General features: G+C 41.4%; 1 protein-coding gene and 1 pseudogene across 1 annotated transcript; both read right to left on the reverse strand.

The window, feature by feature from the left end:
- Positions 1–12,332: 12,332 nt before the first annotated feature.
- On the reverse strand, positions 12,333–13,721 carry LOC114491911 (annotated as a pseudogene).
- A 1,413-nt stretch (positions 13,722–15,134) lies between these two features.
- On the reverse strand, positions 15,135–15,495 carry LOC114492798 (bolA-like protein 2). Its single transcript, XM_028507338.2, has one exon. The coding sequence runs from the start codon at positions 15,431–15,433 to the stop codon at positions 15,173–15,175; it is 261 nt and encodes an 86-aa protein (XP_028363139.1). The 5' UTR covers positions 15,434–15,495; the 3' UTR covers positions 15,135–15,172.
- Between the last annotated feature and the right edge of the window lie 3,991 nt (positions 15,496–19,486).

The raw sequence follows: 19,486 nt of genomic DNA on the forward strand, positions 1-19,486 counted from the left end.
TACAGTACAACACAGTAACTCGACACCTATATACCTTGCAAAGTGATCTCCGTAAGTCTAGTAACCATCTGTCACCGCAGTTATTACAATATTATTGACTGTATTCCCTGTTGTACATTACATCCCAGTGCCTTATTTACTTTATAACTAGAAATTTGTACCTCTCAATCAATCCGCTTCACCTTTTTTGCTCCCCCCACCCCTGCCAAAGGGCCTTATTGTTGTTTAATGTCTGACCAAAATGGGATCTCTGAATTTTAATTTTAAGAGGTCAGGGGTGAAGGAATAGCAGCTTTCCTGACTGGCACCCTGCAGGTGCAGAAACAAAGTGAAGGAAATTTGGCGCTGTGAGTGAGGTGTGTTTTTAAAATCTAATATGTATGCTATATATATTTTGTATATATTCTGTATCCTCTAACCTTGCTAAATTCGTTTATTAATTCTAGCAGCTTTTTGGTTCATTCTATCAGATTTTCTACATAACCAAAAGTTGTCAGACTTTCTTAAACTATTATTTTACTAAAGCTAGTAAACAGTTAAGACTTGTGGTCAGTACATTCTCTGCCATAACTAATCCACCCAGCCACCGTAGCATGAGAACATAGACAACACAGGGTGGGGCAAAAGCAGGTTTACAATTGTTTGTATGAAAAGTAATATAATAAATAGTAATAGAAAGACAACTCTGTTTTGTGTACTCACAGCTGCAAACTTATTTTTGCCTCACTCTGAAAATTTCTGGTTAGAAAAATGATGTGTGGTTGTAGAAAACCTGGAAAATACAGGAAAGAAGTGTGAACCTTTTGTGGCTGGGGCAGCCGGCAGGACAGACTGCCCTGCGCCCAGTTCCTCCAGCAGCACCAAACAAAGAAGAAGCAGCAAGGTGATTTCCTCCTTACCCGCCCCCAGGGGGCCAGTCACTAACTTGGGATAACAGTGTATGCCTTTAGCCAGCCATGGGTAAACCTCTGTAGACCAGCCCTGGCCAGGTAGCTCAATGGTCCCCGTACAGCACCCCAGGGTTTGGGGTTGGATACCCAGTCATGGCACATACCAGAATCAACAAGTGAATGCGTAAATAAGCAATAAGAAATTGGTGTTTTCCTCTCTATCTCAAAATAAATAAATAAATATTTAAACATTTTTTAAGCCTCTATAGATCTGTTTTGTCATCTGTAAGTTTTGGCTAGAATGATCCCTAAGATCACTTCCAGATTGCAGTGGTCCCTAATCTTTTTGGCATCAGGGACCAGTTTTGTGGAAGACAATTTTTTCCGTGAACTGAGAATGGGGGTTGGTTTGGGGATGATTCAAGTGCATTACATTCGAGTTTACCTTCTGCTGTGCAGGCCGGTTCCTAACAGGTTCGGAGGGGTATGAGTCCACATTCTGGAGGCTGAGGACCCCTGCAAGACAGCCTCAAAAATAAAAGAGCTCAAAACAGCAAGTGACATTACCTTCTCCATTAAGCCAAATAAAATAGAATTGCTCCTTTTCAAGAAGTACTTTAAGAAAACCTTTACAAAGCAGCCATATGACCCTATCTATCTTTCAGGAACTCTGTCCTTTAAAAACAGACGTAACTAATAACAAGTATTTGGCAGAGCAGCTTGATGCCAAGATATGTCAAAAAGTCCAGCAGAAAATGATGACTGTTCTGCAAACTGCAACGATCAGACCATTCTAGAATGGTGAGCTCAATGTAGGATAGCATCTGAAAAAAGTGATAAAATACAGTGATTAAGTTAGTCAAGGCACTTAATGACACCTTCGACAATAGATGTGAAGGAAGGATTTTGAACAATTAAAAAAAAAAAAGGAAACTTGCTTGTGTAGTTGCAGAGGGCACAACAAGGACCAGGGTGCCAGCTAAAAGCTTTCTAGCAGGCTCAAAATAAGGAAAAACGCTGTAGCATTAATGCCATCTGGAGAGGCCTTGGTACCCAAGTACCAGAAGAAGTCCAGTGATGGACACACGAACTAATTTTGGAGCAGGTGATGCTTTAAAGTCATTTTCAGTGCTCAGATGTTATAATTACAGCCACATCTTCTAATTATTACTTACTATAGATGGCAACGCTGTGTCATTTTCCAGAATTAGGAAAAATGCTGGGCACTGCACACATCTAAGGAGTGAAGACCTCAGAGTCAATTCATACTGTCCTGATCTGTTCAAGACCAAGGGTATCCAGCTGAGGGGATGAGTGAAGGCTGAATTTCAGCTCCCACTATCAGGATAGGCTGTGCACACTGAAGCTGGCCTCGACTGCTTGAAGGAAGTGCATTTCTCTCATTTACAGAAACAGCTTAGCATGGGCCAGCCACAGTCTTATGATCCAGGCCCTGGGTTACAGCAGGACTAGTTCTTTGCCTGGGAATTAGACCTAGATCTGCAAAGGGCAGATGGTGCACAGGAAGACAGCTGATAACTGAGATTTTTCGACTTTGAGATCTATACAAGACCCAATCATCAGACCCTAATTTATCACATCTTTGATAATGTGTTCATTCTCTAGAGAACAGTTAGGTTAAAAAAAATTCCTCACCAAGGTAAACCCATTTTTCTTAAGCCAACACTGCAACCTTCACATCTATCATTACTTGAATTTTCCAGGGAATTGGGTACATTGGTCTTTGCCGTCTAGCACTTTCTCCGCTTTCTGATTGTACGAGCCACCTCCTGGAGGGAGCGGGGCCTGTGGCACGTCTCTGTTGCCCTCTGCTGGTAAGAAGAAAGCAGCACCTAGCGTCTGTTTGCTGTTGATACAGAAAGCAAGGTCATTCTAAGGAAAATTGAGACTCAGTATTTTAATGACTGTGTCTCAATGTCTTGTAGTGACCACAGTAACAGGACTGTGAGTCCTGGTCCCAGAATCTTAAGTCTTTGGACAGTAATGAATAAGATCCATTTGTGAGGCCTGGAGAAGGTGGTGGGAGCAGGTCGGAATATGCTGCGGAGAATGGCGACGAGTGTGTGTCACCCGCCAGCAGGCCACGGTTCCTCCCAAGGAGGGGTTTATATTCTGGGTGACCCTGATTCATTTCTTTGTTTTTAACATTTTTAACTGGAAATGTGTTCACTGAAAAGAACCACCACACGGCAATTGATTGCCCCTCGTCTCTAAGTTCTAAATATGTGCATTGTTTCTACAAATCTACAGACTATTTCAACCAACTTTAAAAAGCAAACAGAGAACCTCAAAACAGGTGCGTTAAACAAAGATCCCCCTCCTTCCCTGAGCCACATCACTGACATTCCCCATGGCAGCTCTGGGGCTGCACTCACTCCCCATGTGACGTGCAAATTTGACTCTTCTTCAGTAAGATCAAAGCTGAGAAACTAATAAGGTAATTCAGCCCTATCCCTCCACATGAGTTGCCAGTCTAGACTTACCAAATTAATCAAACAGTTCCGCCGTGTACTGAAAGTTATGGCAGCCACTCTTTGCACTAAATCATGGAAATGATCTCAACCATCTCTGACTTTACAGTCTAGGAAACCAAGCGGAGGTTGAACAGATCTCCAGAGTCACACCAGCTGCACTGCAATTCTGGGCTCAAGGCACCACCGCTGACCTGTTTCACAGGTGGGAAGCTATGACCTATTTACCATCACATTCAGTGGTAAATAGAAGTTGGTTTCTCCTTGAACAACAATATTGAAAAAAATTGTTAGTGTTTTGAGTTAAGATTCCACGGAACCATTTTGGCGATATTATAAGGTATAATTACCACTTGACAAATGAAATAATTTGAGGGAAAAAAGGAGAGGAGAAAAGAGAGAGCAGAGAAAAAAGAAATTTTACTGTTAAGAATAAGGGCTGTTTGTGAATTGGTTGATTCGCTGCCACTCCCTAACCTTCCTCAGTTCTTAGGATCCCAAAGTAAGGATTTCTGAGAATGAGTTTTTGGATAATTCTTGGATTTCAGCCTTCATTGCCAGAACCAACCTGCCTATGTAGTTCTCATTGATTGTTTTTCCTGACACTAGATTTTATTTGCAGGCTCCTTCTGCTCAGACCTTGGCCTTCCCCTGTGGAAAACACTCTATGGGCATATAAACAAGAGCAGCTAGCAATCCCAGCCTTCACACCAAGCAGGGAAGTGGCTTCCATGGAAAGGACACCTCAGGGCTCCTGAGGTCTATACCTGGCTCCATTTTGAGGACTATGGGTGGGAGACCCACCAATCACCAAGAACCTGGAAATAGCTTCATCTTCCCGACCAAGGACGGGGAAGGTAGCCATGGTTTCCTCTGGGACCCTGCCCTCTGGACTAAAGATGAGTGGGTCTAATCAAAGCCAGCTGATCCACCTGACCTTGCCCCTCCACGCTGATGCCACCACTTGTACCCTCTGCTGATAACACCAAAGATCAGAACTAAGCGGGTCTATACCTACACTGTCAGCTTGGAATATCTCCAGCCACAGTTCATTTCAGCATGGTTTTGAGCCACTATTTGCTGAACAAAAAAATCAGGACTTTGTCCATCAAGTCACTAGCACTACTGGGCAGGCTCTCTGAGGCCCAGGTTGATGCAGAAGCCTCTGAACACACAGTGCTGTCCTCCCACCTAACCTTGCAAAGGAATCTGCTGCTCACCCAACACACAGGGAGCTCTGGAAAACAGGCTGAGTAAAGTCCGGGTAGAAAAGGCTTTCAAAAAGATAAGGCCAACAGCGCCTCACTCATGGAGACAAATGAATGATCATAACTATAGTCAACGTGGTGCACGCGATGGCATCATGTCAGACACCATGCCAAAGGCTTCCTACCTCCTCACCTTTATCTCTCCCAGGAGTCCTACAAGTGATAAAACAAAACAGAGCCAAAAGGAGCAAGTGCACAGTCCAAGGCAAGTCAGCTCCAAAGGGACACAACCTGAGTTTGAATCCAGTAGGTCAGACTCCTCAGCCAGGGTAGTTACACAGACCCCCAAAGGAAGTGTCTTCATTAAAATGAGTCATTTCTCCCTTCATGCCTCTTTGGGGGCTGCTCACAAGTCTAACAGTTATTTTGAAAATGTAACCGTTCTTTTTTGTCCCGACTCTAACGTTTGTTCGGGAGCTTCACGCCAATTTGAATGATCAGGCTGAATGTAGCCCAAAACTGCCACTTGGTGTCAGCAGAGGGATGTCCCAGACCCACGAAGAGCCCAGAGGTCACATACTGCTGAAGCGACTGGTCCTGATGCAACTGCAAACACTTTTTTCATTTTGTTTTTCTGACTGCAAAAGAATATGCTCATTGTAAAACTTTCGAGTATGCTTGTAAAGAATGATTCTAGAAGCCCACTTACACAATGGAAAGCCAAATCAGCCCTGCTTTGTCCTCCATATAAACATTTCTCTAATTTTCCTTAACCCCCAATTCCATCCAATTGTACCTGTCTTTGTGATGCATTGTGGTTTTGTAGGACAGTAACCTTATGCCGAGGAGGGTCACACTAATGTTCGTAGAGGTACACACTTTACGACATCGGCAGCTGGCTTACAAATGGTTTGGGACAAAGAGGGGGAGGGTGATAGAAACGAGACAAATGTTAATTACTAAATCTGGATAGGAAGTACACTGGTGTTCATTGTACAGGTCTTTCGACCTTTTGTACGTTTGATATTTTTCAAAATAAAAGGTCACAAGCATCACTGGGATGTGTAAGCAAAAAGTTTAGACATAGTCCAAATGTCAGATACCAAACTCAGAAATGTGGACTAGGGGCTATGTATTTCTTATGGGAAAGTTGACTGACCTAGGAATGGATTCCAGTCATCTGCCTCAAGGTTATAAGGGTACAGTTAGACCTTCTTGGAGATAAGTAATTTTCCCCTGCTTGATTAGCTCAGTGGCTCCAACCAAAATGCAGTGAATTATACACAGTGTTAAACAAAAGTCTTCATACTATGACCAACATGAGTGATTACTTGGAAGAGAGAGGATGCAGGCAAGGGGCTGCCAAGCCATCAGTGCTGGCCTCCACAATGGCCTGGAGTTGGCCCTGGGGGTTGAGTTGGCTTGTTTCTTGAGCAGTTTCTCTCCTGCCTGGTTGTTACACAGGAGCAGCTCTACTCCCTCCTCTAAATGCTAGACACATTTTTTGTTATAGGTTCTCATTGTGAGTCCTCAGTAGCAGCTGACACTTTTCTATTTTTATGCAGAAGCCTCCGAACATATAGTGCTGTCCACCTACCTAACCCTGAAAAGAAGTCCACCGTTCACCCAAACCACACTTTCAGTCCTCAATAACAGCTGATACTTTTCTATTTTTATGCTATGAAGCAGAGAAGGCCAGATTTTAGCAAAGGAATAAAAAACAAAATGGAAAATAACTGTAGGTTAAGAGACTCAAGTGAAGCCCACAAAGTTTAAGTTGATGCCTTTGCCTGCAGGGGAAAAGGGTTTATCGAAAAGGGAATGAATGTAGGTGGGAGAAAAATTTGAAAAAAGCCTGACCAAACCAATGAGACCATATCAACAGAAGATTGCCAATGTTTCTTTTCTTGAATTAAAAAATCTGCATGTTTTCATTTTTTAATCATTGGTATTGTTATTCTCTTACAATTTTCCCCTTTTACTCTCCTCCTCCCATCCCCGCTCCTCCACCACTCCCACAGTTGGTTCCCACACTGTTGTCCCTGTCTGTGGGCCATTCATACATGTTCTTTGTCTAGTGCCTTCCCCTTCTTTCCACCATTATTTGCCCCACCCTTGGTCACTTTCAGTCTGTTCCTTGTCTCCATGCCAGTGGTTCTATTTTATTCATTAGTTTATTTTGTTCATTAGATTCCTCCTATAGGTGAGATCATGTGGTATTTGTCTTTCACCAACTGGCTCATTTCACTTAGCATAATATTCTCCAGTTTCATCCATGCTATTGCAAAAGGTAGGAGTTCCTTCTTTCTTTCTGTTCCATAATATTCCATTGGTAATATTGGAATAATATTCCATTGGTAAAACTGGTATATATACCAGTTTTTTGATCTACTCATTTACTGATGGGCACATAGGCCTTTTCCAGCACTTGGCTATGTAAATAGTATTGTAAATAGTATTGTAAATAGTGCTGCTATGAACATTTGGGTGCATAGGTTCTTTTGAATTGATGTTTTTGGATTCTTAGTGTATATTCCCAGCAGTGGAATCACTGGGTCAAAAAGCAGTTCTATTTTTAGTTTTTTTGAGGGAATTCCATGGTCTTTTCCCCAGTGGCTGCACCAGTCTGCATTCCTGACACTAGTGCATTATGATTCCCTTTTCTCTGTATCTTCACTAGCACTTGTTGTTTCTTGATTTATTAATGATGGTCATTCTGAGAGGTGTGATGTGATATCTCAGTGAGGTTTTAATTTGCATCTCTCTGATGGCTAGTGACGTTGAGCACTTTTTCATATGTCTATGGGCCATCTGTATGTCCTGTTTGGAGAATGTCTGTTCAGGTCCTTTGCCAGATACTTCATGTCTGTGAATAATGACAGTTTTACTTTCTCCTTTCCAATTTGGATGAATTTTATTTCTTTTTCTTGTCTGATTGCTATGCCTATAACTTCCAATACTAAGTTGAATAAGAGTGGTGAAAGTGGACACCCTTGTCTTGTTCCTGATCTTAAGGGGGAAGCTTTAGGTTTTGCCCATTGAATGTAATGTTGGCTGTAGGTTTTTCATATATAGCTTTTATTATGTTGAGGTATGCCTTTTCTATTCCCACTTTGCTGAGTTTTTTTTTATCATAAATGGGTGCTGGATTTTATCAAATGCTTTTTCGGCATCTATTGATATGATCATGTGATTTTTGTCCTTCATTTTGTTTATGTGGTATATTATAGACCCCAAGATCTCTGTGTGCAAAGATAGATCTTTGGGGTGAAAGGTTCTCTACATATCAATTAATTCCATTTTATCCAGAGTATTGTTTAGAACCACAATATCCTTGTTGAATTTTTGTTTGGAGTATCTATCCATTATTGACAATGGGTGTTAAAATTCCCTATGATAACTGTGTTGTTGTCAATATCTTTCTTGAAGACCTCCAAGATTTTGTTTATATATTTAGGTGCTACTATATTGGGTGCATATATGTTTACAAGGGTTACATTGTCTTGTTGGATTACTCCCTTAAGTATTATGTAGTGACCTTCTTTGTCCCTTTTTATGACTTTTGTCTTGAAGTCTATTTTGTCTGGTATAAGTATTTCCACCCCAACTTTCTTTTTGTGTCCATTTGCTTGGAATGCTTTTTTTCCATCCCTTCACTTTCAACCTATGTAGGTCTTATGTTCTGAGGTGGTTCTCTTGTAGGCAGCATATATGCAGGTCATGTTTTCTTATCAATTCAGCTACCCTCTGTATTTCAATTAGAGTATTTAATCCATTTATGTTTAAGGTTATTATTGATAGGTACATATTCATTGCCATTTTTCTGTACCTGTATTTCTCTCTTCCTCTCTCTCTTCTCTTTTTTATAAGAACAAATAGGAACACAGTTGAAGAAGACCAGCAATAAAAGTGACTTTAGCATCTTTTGTAGTGCTGACTTGGTGTACTCTTTTAGCCTCCTTTTGTTTGGCAAGCTCTTTATTTCACCTTCTATTTTAAATGAGAGCCTTACTGGATTGAGTGGTCTTGGTTGTAGGTCTTGTTTTTTCATGGAATATTTCATGCCAATCTCTTCTGGCTGGTAGTGTTTCTGGTGAGAAATTAGCTTCTAGTTTTATTGAAGCTCTCTTTTATGTTACTAGCTCTTTTTTCCTTGCTGCCTTTAAGATTCTCTCTTTGTCTTTAAATTTTACCATTTTAATTATCATGTGTCCTGGAGTAGGACTCTTTGGGTTCATCTCTATTGGAACCTCTGTGCTTTCTGAACTTGTGTGACTTTGTTGGGGAAATTTTCTGTCACCAAGTTGGGGAAATTTTCTGTCATTATTTTTTCAAACAGGTTTCCTATACCTTACTCCATTTCTTTTCCTTCTGATATTCCTATTATGAGAATAATGTTATATTTCATGTTGTCCTGAAGCTCCCTTAAACTGTCTTTATTCCTTTTGAGTCTTTTTCATTTTGTTGCTCTGACTGGGTATTTCTTTCTGTCTTGTCTTTCAGCTCACTGATTCAATCCTCTGCTTCATCTAGCCTGCTTTTAATTTCTTCTGGTTTATTTTTCATTTCAGATATTGTATTCTTCATTTCTTCTTGGTTCTTATTCATAGTTTCTATGTCATTTTCCTGTGGTTGTAGTTCCCACTAAGTTCCTTGTAGCTCCCATAAAGTTCCTTGTAGTTCTTACTGAGTTCCTTGAGCATCTTTATAACCATTATTTCAAATTCTCTGTCTGATAGATTGCTTGCCTCAATTTCATTGAACTTTTTTTCTGGGGGCTTTTTCCTTTCCTTTCAATTGGGGGTTATTTTAAGTGACTCTTTTTGTTTGTTTCTGCATCACAAGTTGTTCTGCTTTGCCTGCCTGTCTTCATGGAGTGGACTTCTGTGGTAGGAGTTCTGTGGGACTCAATGGTACAGTTTGTTTGATCTCCTGATCTGGATGCTCTAGGGATGCCCTTTATTCAGTTTATATGGTCTCTCTTGTTATACTTAGGCTTTGATTATTGATAGCTCATTCATCAGTGGGTTCTCCCCTCCAGCTGGCTGACTGAGAGTCACAACCTCTGCCATGTTTTGTGTGCTGTTGTACAGGTGCTGGTTAACAAAGCAATACTATCCAGAAAACAAACCCACACCTGCAAAATTACCCACATCAGCAATATCAACAGCAATTGAGCAAAGATTAATAAAGGTGTAAGGAGAATAAGAATGTTATACAAAAGAGAAAAGAGAATATAAGATGTCTACAGTAAAAAAATGATTTTGAGAGTATAGAGGGAGGAAAAATAGTGAGATTAAGGAATAGAATCCAAGCTAAGGGAAAAAAATAAAATTCCAAACTCAAATAAGCACGGACAGGAGAGAGGCAAAATGGAGTAAGACAAGGGGAGAGTACCATATGAGATTTGCAATTTAAGAAAATAGCCCTGGCTGGTGTGGCTCAATAGATTGAGCACCAGCCTGCAAACCAAAGGATCACCGGTTCGATTCCCGGTCAGGGCACATTCCTGGGTTGCAGGCCAGGTCTCCACTAGGGGGCGTTCGAGAGGCAACCATATATTGATATTTCTCTCCCTCTCTTTCTCCCTCCCTTCCCCTCTAAAAATAAATAAAATCTTTTTAAAAAAGAAAATAGTGAATAGGAACACAGTTGAAGAAGACCAGCAATAACTATAATATCCACACCAAACAAGCCACCATTATAAAGGTGGAAAGAAAATAAGAATATTATAAGAAGGGGGAAAAAGAATGTGAGCTGGCTAAATGAAGGAAGAATGATTTTGAGAGGATAGAGGGAGGAGAAATAATAAGTAAGGAATAGGAACAAATCATAGTGTGAGGAGAAATAAAATTTACAATGAAAATAAGAAAGGCCGGAAGAAGGCAAAAAGGAGCTAGATAGGGGAAGTGCAATGTGAGATTTGAAATAAAACAAAAAATAATATAAAAATCTAAAGAAAAGAACAAAAAATAAAAGACAAAGAATAGTGAATTAGTTAAAATATAATTGAAGCAAAAGAAGAAATATTGAAGGGCTATGTGAAAGAAAGAAAAACACACATCCTGAAGAAGAGCAAGATGAAATTTGTCTCAGCAGAGTTTGATGTTTGCCTTCTGACTTCTCTTTCTGAATCCGACTCTGGCTTTTTATCTGCTCAAGGCCCTGGGGTGGGTCATCCAACTTCAGATAGCACACATGTATCACCTTCACCTGCCTCTAGAGGGGGCTTCAGTTGCTATCAGGATGGTGGGACCCATGGGTCTCTCCTGGGAGGTATTGTTCAGTCTTCTGGGAAAATTGTGGTTGTGTTCTCCCTGCCCCTGTACCACCCATCTTATTTCTAACAATGTATAGTTTCTGATGAATTCACTGTCCATTTCAAGGGAGAAGCAAATCTGTGTAAAAGAGTCAGCTCTTTCCGGCTGATGGCAGCTCTGTGTGTGAGCTGAGGCTGGGCAAGGCCCTGATTCCCTCGGGCTGCACCAATTTCTGACTCCCTGCTTTGCTGGCCTCAATGGAATAAGGCCCTTGGAACCAGTGTATTTTGTTTCCCTGAGAGAAGTTTAAAATGGGCCCTTTACACATTTCTCTTTCTTTTTCTTGTGGATACACACCCTACAGGGGGTTCTTGAGCCTGTCCTGTTTTGCAGAGATTCCCCATAGGTGGTGCTGGCATCCTGCAGGATGTGGGGGTTGGGTGCATCCTTCCCTTCCTGGAAGGTTCCATCTCTGCTTGGGGAGGTGGCTCTATCTAGCTGTAAGTAATCTCAGGTGCTCTACCCCCGCCCATCCAGTTCCCAGCCACTGCCCTCACTGTAAACTCAGTCCTGGACTCTCTTCAATCTGTGCAGCCTTCGGCCTGCTAGCTGCACTGTGCTGGGGCTGAGAAGTCCACTCACTGTGCACCTTTCTGATCTCTCTGCCCACCTGCACTCAGTGGGTTTGCTCCCTCAATCCTTTCCCCGTCCTGGCAGGGCAGATGCACATGGGGTCCCTGCCTAGCATACCTCTGCTCCCCTTTTAGAAAGTCTCTCCAGCCATTCCCACTGCAGCACTGAGTCGCTGTCCAGCTTTCCTCACACACTACCTCCCCCCAAAGTCAAAAGTCTCTCACAGTAATGTCTGGCCACAGCCTGCCTCCTCTGCCTGACCCAGGTGCAGACAGACTCCCTCCCTCTGGCACTCTCCTGGTTGGAGTTTGCCATTGCAGCTATGGGTGTGATGGTTGCTGTGTGTGTGTGTGTGTGTGTGTGTGTGTGTGTGTGTGTGTGTAGCCTGGATCTCCCTGACTTTGTGTATCCAAGTCAGTCCAGGCCTGGGTCTGGGGGTTCTCTGCCCTGGGAGGGGAGGGAGCTGCAGAGCTGTGATTTCTGACTGGGCTCTCCGTGGCTGCAGGTACCACATATGGGGTATTTCCCTTCAACCTATACAATCTCCTTACCGCCCACTGTGAAGTATCCTCTATACTCCTTGGCTTCCAAATTTCATATCAGCTAAGGTTCTGTTGAATGTTTGGTTTATTTCTCAGAAGGTCAGCCAAGTATCTAAGGTGGGGGCAAGGGCAAGTGAACTCAGCTGCCACCTACTTGGCTGCCATCTTCTCTCTCTCTTTTGTTTTCATTTCTTTTAATAAAACAGAGCCAATTTTACTCAAATTCCCCAAAACTGTTGCTCAATATGTTGTTTCTAAAATGCATGTCACCCTTTGTGTAATGGTTTTATCATTTCATCTTTCCTTTGTAGTCTTTTCATCTTTTTTTATAGTTCTTCAGTAGAAGCCAGAGTCTTGAGTTGCCCAGTTAGGAACATCTGACCTACTATTCTGATTAAGTTTCTTCTCAATACTCATGGCCAACATCTGGCTTCTAAATGAAAGGCTTGTGGTCTTTTCAATCCCTTGCTGATAGGGTGAGAATGCACTGTTACCCATAACCACATGACCTAATTAAGAACCATTTTTGGCATCCAGTCTTGCATTCCTAATCAAATTTACAACCTGCCTTTCAGCTTTTCTGGAGTCATGTTCAGTTCACCTGCCGACACGTTAATGCTGATACACTGAGTGATGCGCCAAAAAGTCTCAAATATGAAGGATGGGCATTTTTAATGAAATCCCCAGGACAAACCACCAGGAAGAAGTCATTTAAAGCACAGATTCATATTCCCTCAGCTTTTGCTGAGCTCCATCAAAGTCAAAGTTAACATATAAACATTCAACAGATTCTGTAGTTGGGTTTTTGTATGTGTAAGACTCCTGTTCAGTAACTTTGACTAGACCTTTTAGTATCTGCTGGTGCTTTTGAACATCTTCGTCAGTTATGACTGCTGTAGTCACAGAGTGAAGAATATGTGGACACCTCGTCCGAACTGCATTAAGATACTGTGGGTGGTAAAGGAAAAGATTGTTTGTCATCATGCGCTCTCAGGTGGTCAAAGAAAACAGATATGGGTGAATGAGCCTGTTTGCCGCTGAAGAGACAAGAGTGGGGCACTCACAGAACTATCTGTGGTCTCATTCAGCTGTGTCAGGTCTTTCTCACAGCTGCATCCCAATTCTGCATTAACTTGCAGAGATCAGTTCCCCCCATAGTGAACTCAAAGCATTTCTGCCTGCTCCTGGGACCAACACTCAAAAGAAGTAAAGATGTTCTGCTCCAGAGTAACTCCCGCATTCATATTGGAATTTTGCAGACCTGTAGAGCATATCTGAATATGCTGGCCTAGAACCATGCTTGTCCACCAGGTAGTCAAACAGCACCTGACTGTCTCAGGTTGGCTGCGTTCATCTTGTTAGTCTCTGGACCTTCAAGCGTGTTCACAATTGGTTCTGTTTCCACCTGAAGCTGTTTCAGTTGTGCAACAACTGTGGTTCTTTTTTCTCTCAAAGCATGAGGAATAGCATCAGAATAAAGGTTTATGTACACACCCACAGCAAAGTCTACCGTGTTGATATCACTAAGAAGACCCAATTTTCCTTGTAATAACTTTCTCATTATACATCCCTTTACAGAGAGAAACTCAAGTGACAGAAAGACTAGATGCCCATCCAAGAAGTGTGCGGCGCGAGTGGTCAAGCCGTACTCCGCCTGCTTGCCAAGGAAAAGGAGAGCCATATTTTCTCAAGTTAATCACTTCAATCGCCTAAAAAATTCTTGAGGATCTATATTTACCTAAATTAAATGTTTAAAAATTTTGCAATTCCTTCACAAAAACCGGAAACACCAGCAAGCCACACAAAGTCTGGGGAAGGGCATTCTGTAGGCAAGCCTCTGGTCCCACAGATCTGCATCCTTTTTCTCCAGGCCCACGGTGAGATTTCACTAAGCTGAGTGAAGGAGAGTGGAAGTCACACTGTAGGGCACAGCCTCTTCACTTCCTTATGAGAAGGGTCTGCCAGAGCTTGTCTGACCACCGCCTTCCCTTTTTTAGTCACATCTTCCTCCAGTACATAGGAGATTGGGGCCTGAGAGTTTTTCCATGGCTTTCTTAAATAAATTTTTTAAAGATTTTATTTTTTCACTGTTAGAGAGAGAGAAAGGGAGAAAGAGAGAAACATTGATGGGTTGCCTCTCATACACCCCAAACCCACAGTCCAGGCACGTGCCCTGACCAGGAATCAAACTGGCAACTTTTGCTTTGCAGAACAACACCCAACCAGCTCAGCCACATCGGGTGAGTTCAGCTTTTGCAGCTTGCACGTGTAAGTGAAATCATAACAGTGCTTGTCTTTCACTAATTTATTTCACTTAGCAGGCCTTCCAGGTTCATCCTTGTCACAAATGGCAGGATCCCCTTTTTTATGGCTAAATAAAATTTCATGTTTTGTATACCACATGTTTTTTTTATCCACTGATCTGAGAGACAGTTAAGTTCTGCCTGTATTTTGGCTGTTGTGAATAATGCTGCAATGAACACAGGGGTGCAGATATGTCTTTAAGACAGTGATTTAAATTCCTTCAGACATGTACCCAAAGTGAGATCTCTGAATTACATAGTTTTATTTTTAATTTTTTTAGAAAACTCCATAGTTTCCTCCAGTGGTTGTACCAATTTACATTCCCACCAGGGTTCCCCGTTTTCTCCACATCCTTGCCAACACTTACTTTTTGATAACATCCATTCCAATAAGTGTGAGGTGATATCTTATTGTGGTTTGAATTTGCATTTCCTGGATGATTAGTGATGTTGAGCACCTTTTCATGTACTTGTTGGTCATTTATGATTTTTTTGGGAAGATGTCTATTCAGGTCCTCTTCCCATTTTTTAAAAAGACTTCATTTATTTTTAGAGAGTGGGGAAGGGAGGGAGAAAGAGATGGTGAGAAACAGCAATCAGCTGCCCTTCACAGGCCCCAAGCCAGGCATGTGCCAGGGCCACCCAGGCATGTGCCCTGACAGGAAATCAAACCCACAACCCTTTGGTTTGCAGGCCAGTGCTCAATCCACAGAGCCACAACAGCCAGGGCCCTCTGCCCATTTTTAAATCAGATTTCTTTTTTTTCTGAATTGTTGCATTGCTCATGTATTTTTGGGGCGGGGGGGCTGATTCATAATTTAATGGCTGTGCAGGTCCTGGTCCCTTATTTCTGCTGCTCATGGGCCCACTGTTCTGGGGTCAGGGTTTTCTGTTCTAAGGCATGGATATGCGGAAGCTCTTCTGCTAGGCACGCGTTCACCAGCCGGTGTCTTTGAAGCAGCGGCTTCCCCTCGAACTTGGCGGACACCACCAGGACTCGGAAGCTGGACGCGCAACGGTTGGGAGTCGTGTCCTCCACTTCCACGTGATATGCCTCCAGGTCCCGCTGCAGCTTCTCCCGGAGGTACTGGGCGCTGAGTTCCATGGTAGAAGCCCAAAGGGGGCAGCAGCCCAGAGGGGGCGGCGGCCCAGCGAGGGCAGAACCCCAGCACTCGGATATTAACTTCTTGTCATATATGACTTGCAAATATTTTCTCAGTCTGCTGACTGCCTTTTATTTTGTTATTTCTTTTGCTGTACAGCTTTTTAGTTTGATATAGTTTCACTTACTGATTTTTGCTTTTGTTGTTCGTGGTTTTGGTGTCACATCCAAAAAAATCATTGCCAAGACCTACTGCGTGAAGATTTTCCTTGTGCTTTTTCCTAGGAGTTTTACAATTCTCAGGTCTTACATTTGAGTTTTTAATCCAGTTCAAGTGAACTTTTGTGACCAGTGTAAAATAGGGGCTCAATTTCATTATTTTGTATGTGAATATTCAGATTTTGCAACACCATTTATTAAAGAGACTATTCTATACGTCTTGATTTAATTGCCATAGTAAACCTTCACTTCTATTTTCTAGGTAGCAAAGCTATTGATGTTTGCATATTAAACTTGTAATTAGCTCTTACTGAATACTTTTAATACTTTTCATTTTCCAAATACAGATAAGTGAAAATAATTGTAATTTACCCTCCTCCTATCTCATATTTACAGCTCTTTTCTTTGTCTAATTGCATTGGCTAGCATCTCCCAAACAGTATTGAAAATAACAAAGGTGACAGTCTCAATATTATAGTACTGCTTCTAATGTTTTGTCATTCACCATGGTATAATGTTGAACTTCATATGACTGTCTTGTCTCATTTCTCAGGTCTCAGCTAAGCTCATATCCTCAGGCAGGCTTTTCATAACTACATGATCTAAAACCCTTCACCTTTACACATTTGTAAGGTCTCTTAATTACTTTATTATTTTTTTAACCATTTTTTCTCCTTTAATACTGGCAACAATTAAAAAGCTTGAGAACACATTATGTTTACATTTGGGTTAAAACAGATTTTCTAAGGTGCATCAATGCAATAAAATTCTATGTAGCTGGTTAAAAAGTATATAAAAGCTCTTTATACAATGAAATGATTTCCAAGACATACTGCTAAGTAAAAAAGTCAAGCTGTACAATAGTATACATAATATGCTGTATGTGTGAAAAAAGAGGGTGTGTGCATTTACTTATATGCACATGTGGTTATACAAACATAAAACACATGGGGAAAGTAACCACAGAAAATGTAATACATTGTGTTCAAGAGTTTAATTGAAGATGAGGTATGTCAAATGGGCTTTTTCACTCTACATGATTTATTCCTCTACACGATTTTTTTGTACGGTGTTTTTTGTACGTCACCCCAAATCAAGTCTCCTTCCATCACCATTTATCCCCCTTCTCTCTCTCCTTCCCCTGGCAATCACCAGTTGCTGGTGCCCATGAGTTTTATCATTTTTGCCCAATCCCTTCAACCCCCACCAGCACCCCTCCCCCAACAGCTGTTGACCTGCTATGAGTCTGTCACTATTTTGCTTGTTGGTTCATTTTGCTCATGAGATTCCACGTGTGAGGGAAATCATATGGTACCTATCTTCCTCTGGCTGGCTTACTTCACTTAGCATAATGTTCTCCAGGTCTATCCATGCCTTCATAAAGGAAAGATTTCCTTCTTTCCACAGCAATTATTTCTGTATTTATTGTGTATTGAATTCTAAAGTTTTTGTGCATTTACTTTTTCAAATTTTGTTCTTGCCTTCACTTAAATGTAAGCTTCACTAGAGCAAGATACTGATTTGCTTAGTGCATAGTACCTTTCATAGATCAGTGAACACTGCATCTCCAAAGATAAAAAATTGAAATAAAAAAACAAAACTCCTGGCATGTATGAGAGGCAATCAATCAATGCTGCTCTCTAGCATCAAGGTTTCTTTCCTGCTCCCTCTAAAAATAATGCAAAAAATGTTCTCAGGTGAGGATTAAAAAATTATCTTGGAAAATGTTATTCAAATGCACTTGTATTTCCTCTCATCCTCTCACCACCCCCCCAGTTTACTATTTAAACATTGCCATTTTCCTACACCCATGTGCCACATTCTCCATCGTTCTGTAGTTGCATGTGTAAGTCACTTCCCTAATGCCAACAGTACTTTTACTACCATTCTTATCTCTTGGTTAGATTCTCTGAGTTATTGAGGTCCAGTGAGTCTTCTGTTGTCTTTTATATTTTAACTATTTAAATTACAATATATTTTTAGACAGTTCTTAGGATTTCATAGACATTACTCCATTATCTTGTTAGGAAATATTGCTCAAATTGGCATACTTTCTCTCTTCCCTTGTTCTTCTCCTAGTGAGGGCAGGTTGTGCTGGATACTTGCTTGTTAGCTCCCAGGTTCCTTTTTTTCCCCTTTCTTAGCATTGCAAAGAGTGTCACAAACTCTCATATTTTTCCTTCTGGCTAAGTTCTGCCAATGTAGGCAGAGACAGAACTGGGGGGAAAGGGGACGGGCAGGCAGGCCCCGGTTTCACCTGCTGATTCACAAAGCATCTGTCGGTGGCTCTTTTCTGTGGATCCACACCCCTGGAGAAGAGCTGCTCCACCTGTCCCTACTCCCAGCTCTCTTGTCCGTCCCTCCTGTCAGGCCCGCCATATAGTTTTATCTCTTACCAGTTCGAAATGACCTCTTTTTGAAATAAAAACCTAGGGTGACTTCCATTTTCTGACTGAACCCTAATTCAGGGATGATTAGATGTGCTAATCTACGCCAGAATTTTCTACCTTCCTTTTTCCCTCCGGCCACCACCTTTCAAAGATTATAGAACAGGCTTGTGCTTCGTTTCAATGTTTGTGGAGAAATACTTTAGTACTTTAAGTACTTTTGTTAAACATGGGGATATTTCATCAGCTATTTCATCCTGCATCCATCCTCAGTATTTTACACAGCATCTTTGAACTCTTGTGCGGGCGAAACAAGTATAGAGAGATATAGCCTGAGAGTGCGTTGGCATTTTAAAAATTAGAGTTCTAATTAGTAAAGCTCTAATTAAATTTATTAAAATTGGTATTTCCTGTTTATCACTTTAACAGTTTTAGCTCAGAGACAGTAAAATGTCAATCATCAAAATGAAAAAAGACAAATTTAAGCAAGAGCCCGTTGACTTGAAATTTCAGAGCCACTCAAGTTCACCTCTTTAATCATTTGGATTTTTAAAATTAAGATATTTTGGAAGATGTTGTTCTGGCTCGTGTGGCTCAGTTGGTTAGAGCATTGCCTCATAACCAAAGGGTTGTGAGTTTGTTTCCTGGTGGGGGCACACGCCTGGGATGCAGGCTTGATCCCAGGTCCAGGTACATACAAGGCCCAGTCCCTGCATGTATGAGAGGCAACAGATCAATGTTGCTCTCTCACATCAAGATTTCTCTCTCCTCTAAAAGTAATGCAAAAAATGTCCAAATTAAAAAAAAGTGTATTTTGTAAAATGTTAAGCTTAGATATTACACAGTTGACCAACCTTACAAAGTATTTAAAATGCATACTTATTTTATGCAAAAATATTTGAACACCCACTATGTGATTTTTCTAGGTGGTAGGGATACATAGTACATAAGAGGCCAAAACTGTCCTTACATTCTTTCTCCTCTATGGTAGTAACCCCAAAACTACCTTAATGGATGAGAAAATTTACTATGATCCCAACATATCCATATAGACTGATCAAACTGGGCAATTAACAGGCACCCTAAAATCTTTTAAAAAATGTGTTTATGAAGTATACTGACATCAAGTGCTGTCAACCTTTAATTTTTACAAAGGCAGAGAATACTCAATCCCAGCTGTTTTCCATACGGTGGCTATGTGTGGTGCAAATGTTCTATTAGCAACACATCTTAGAACGATTTGAGCTTCCTGCCTATACCTCTGCCCTAAAAATTAGCCAGAAGGGCCTGTTTGGACGACAAGGCATCATCTGAACCAAAGATACAGGACTGCCAAAGCATTCTCCCTTGTGAAACCAGGACATAGTCCCCAACCTCGTGACTCACTCAACTGTGCCCTTCAGAAGCAGGGCCAGTTCCTGCTGCTCCATCTCCCCAAGCTTACATTAGA

This window comes from Phyllostomus discolor, chromosome 1 (assembly GCF_004126475.2).
Source record: "Phyllostomus discolor isolate MPI-MPIP mPhyDis1 chromosome 1, mPhyDis1.pri.v3, whole genome shotgun sequence".
Classification (NCBI taxonomy): domain Eukaryota; kingdom Metazoa; phylum Chordata; class Mammalia; order Chiroptera; family Phyllostomidae; genus Phyllostomus; species Phyllostomus discolor.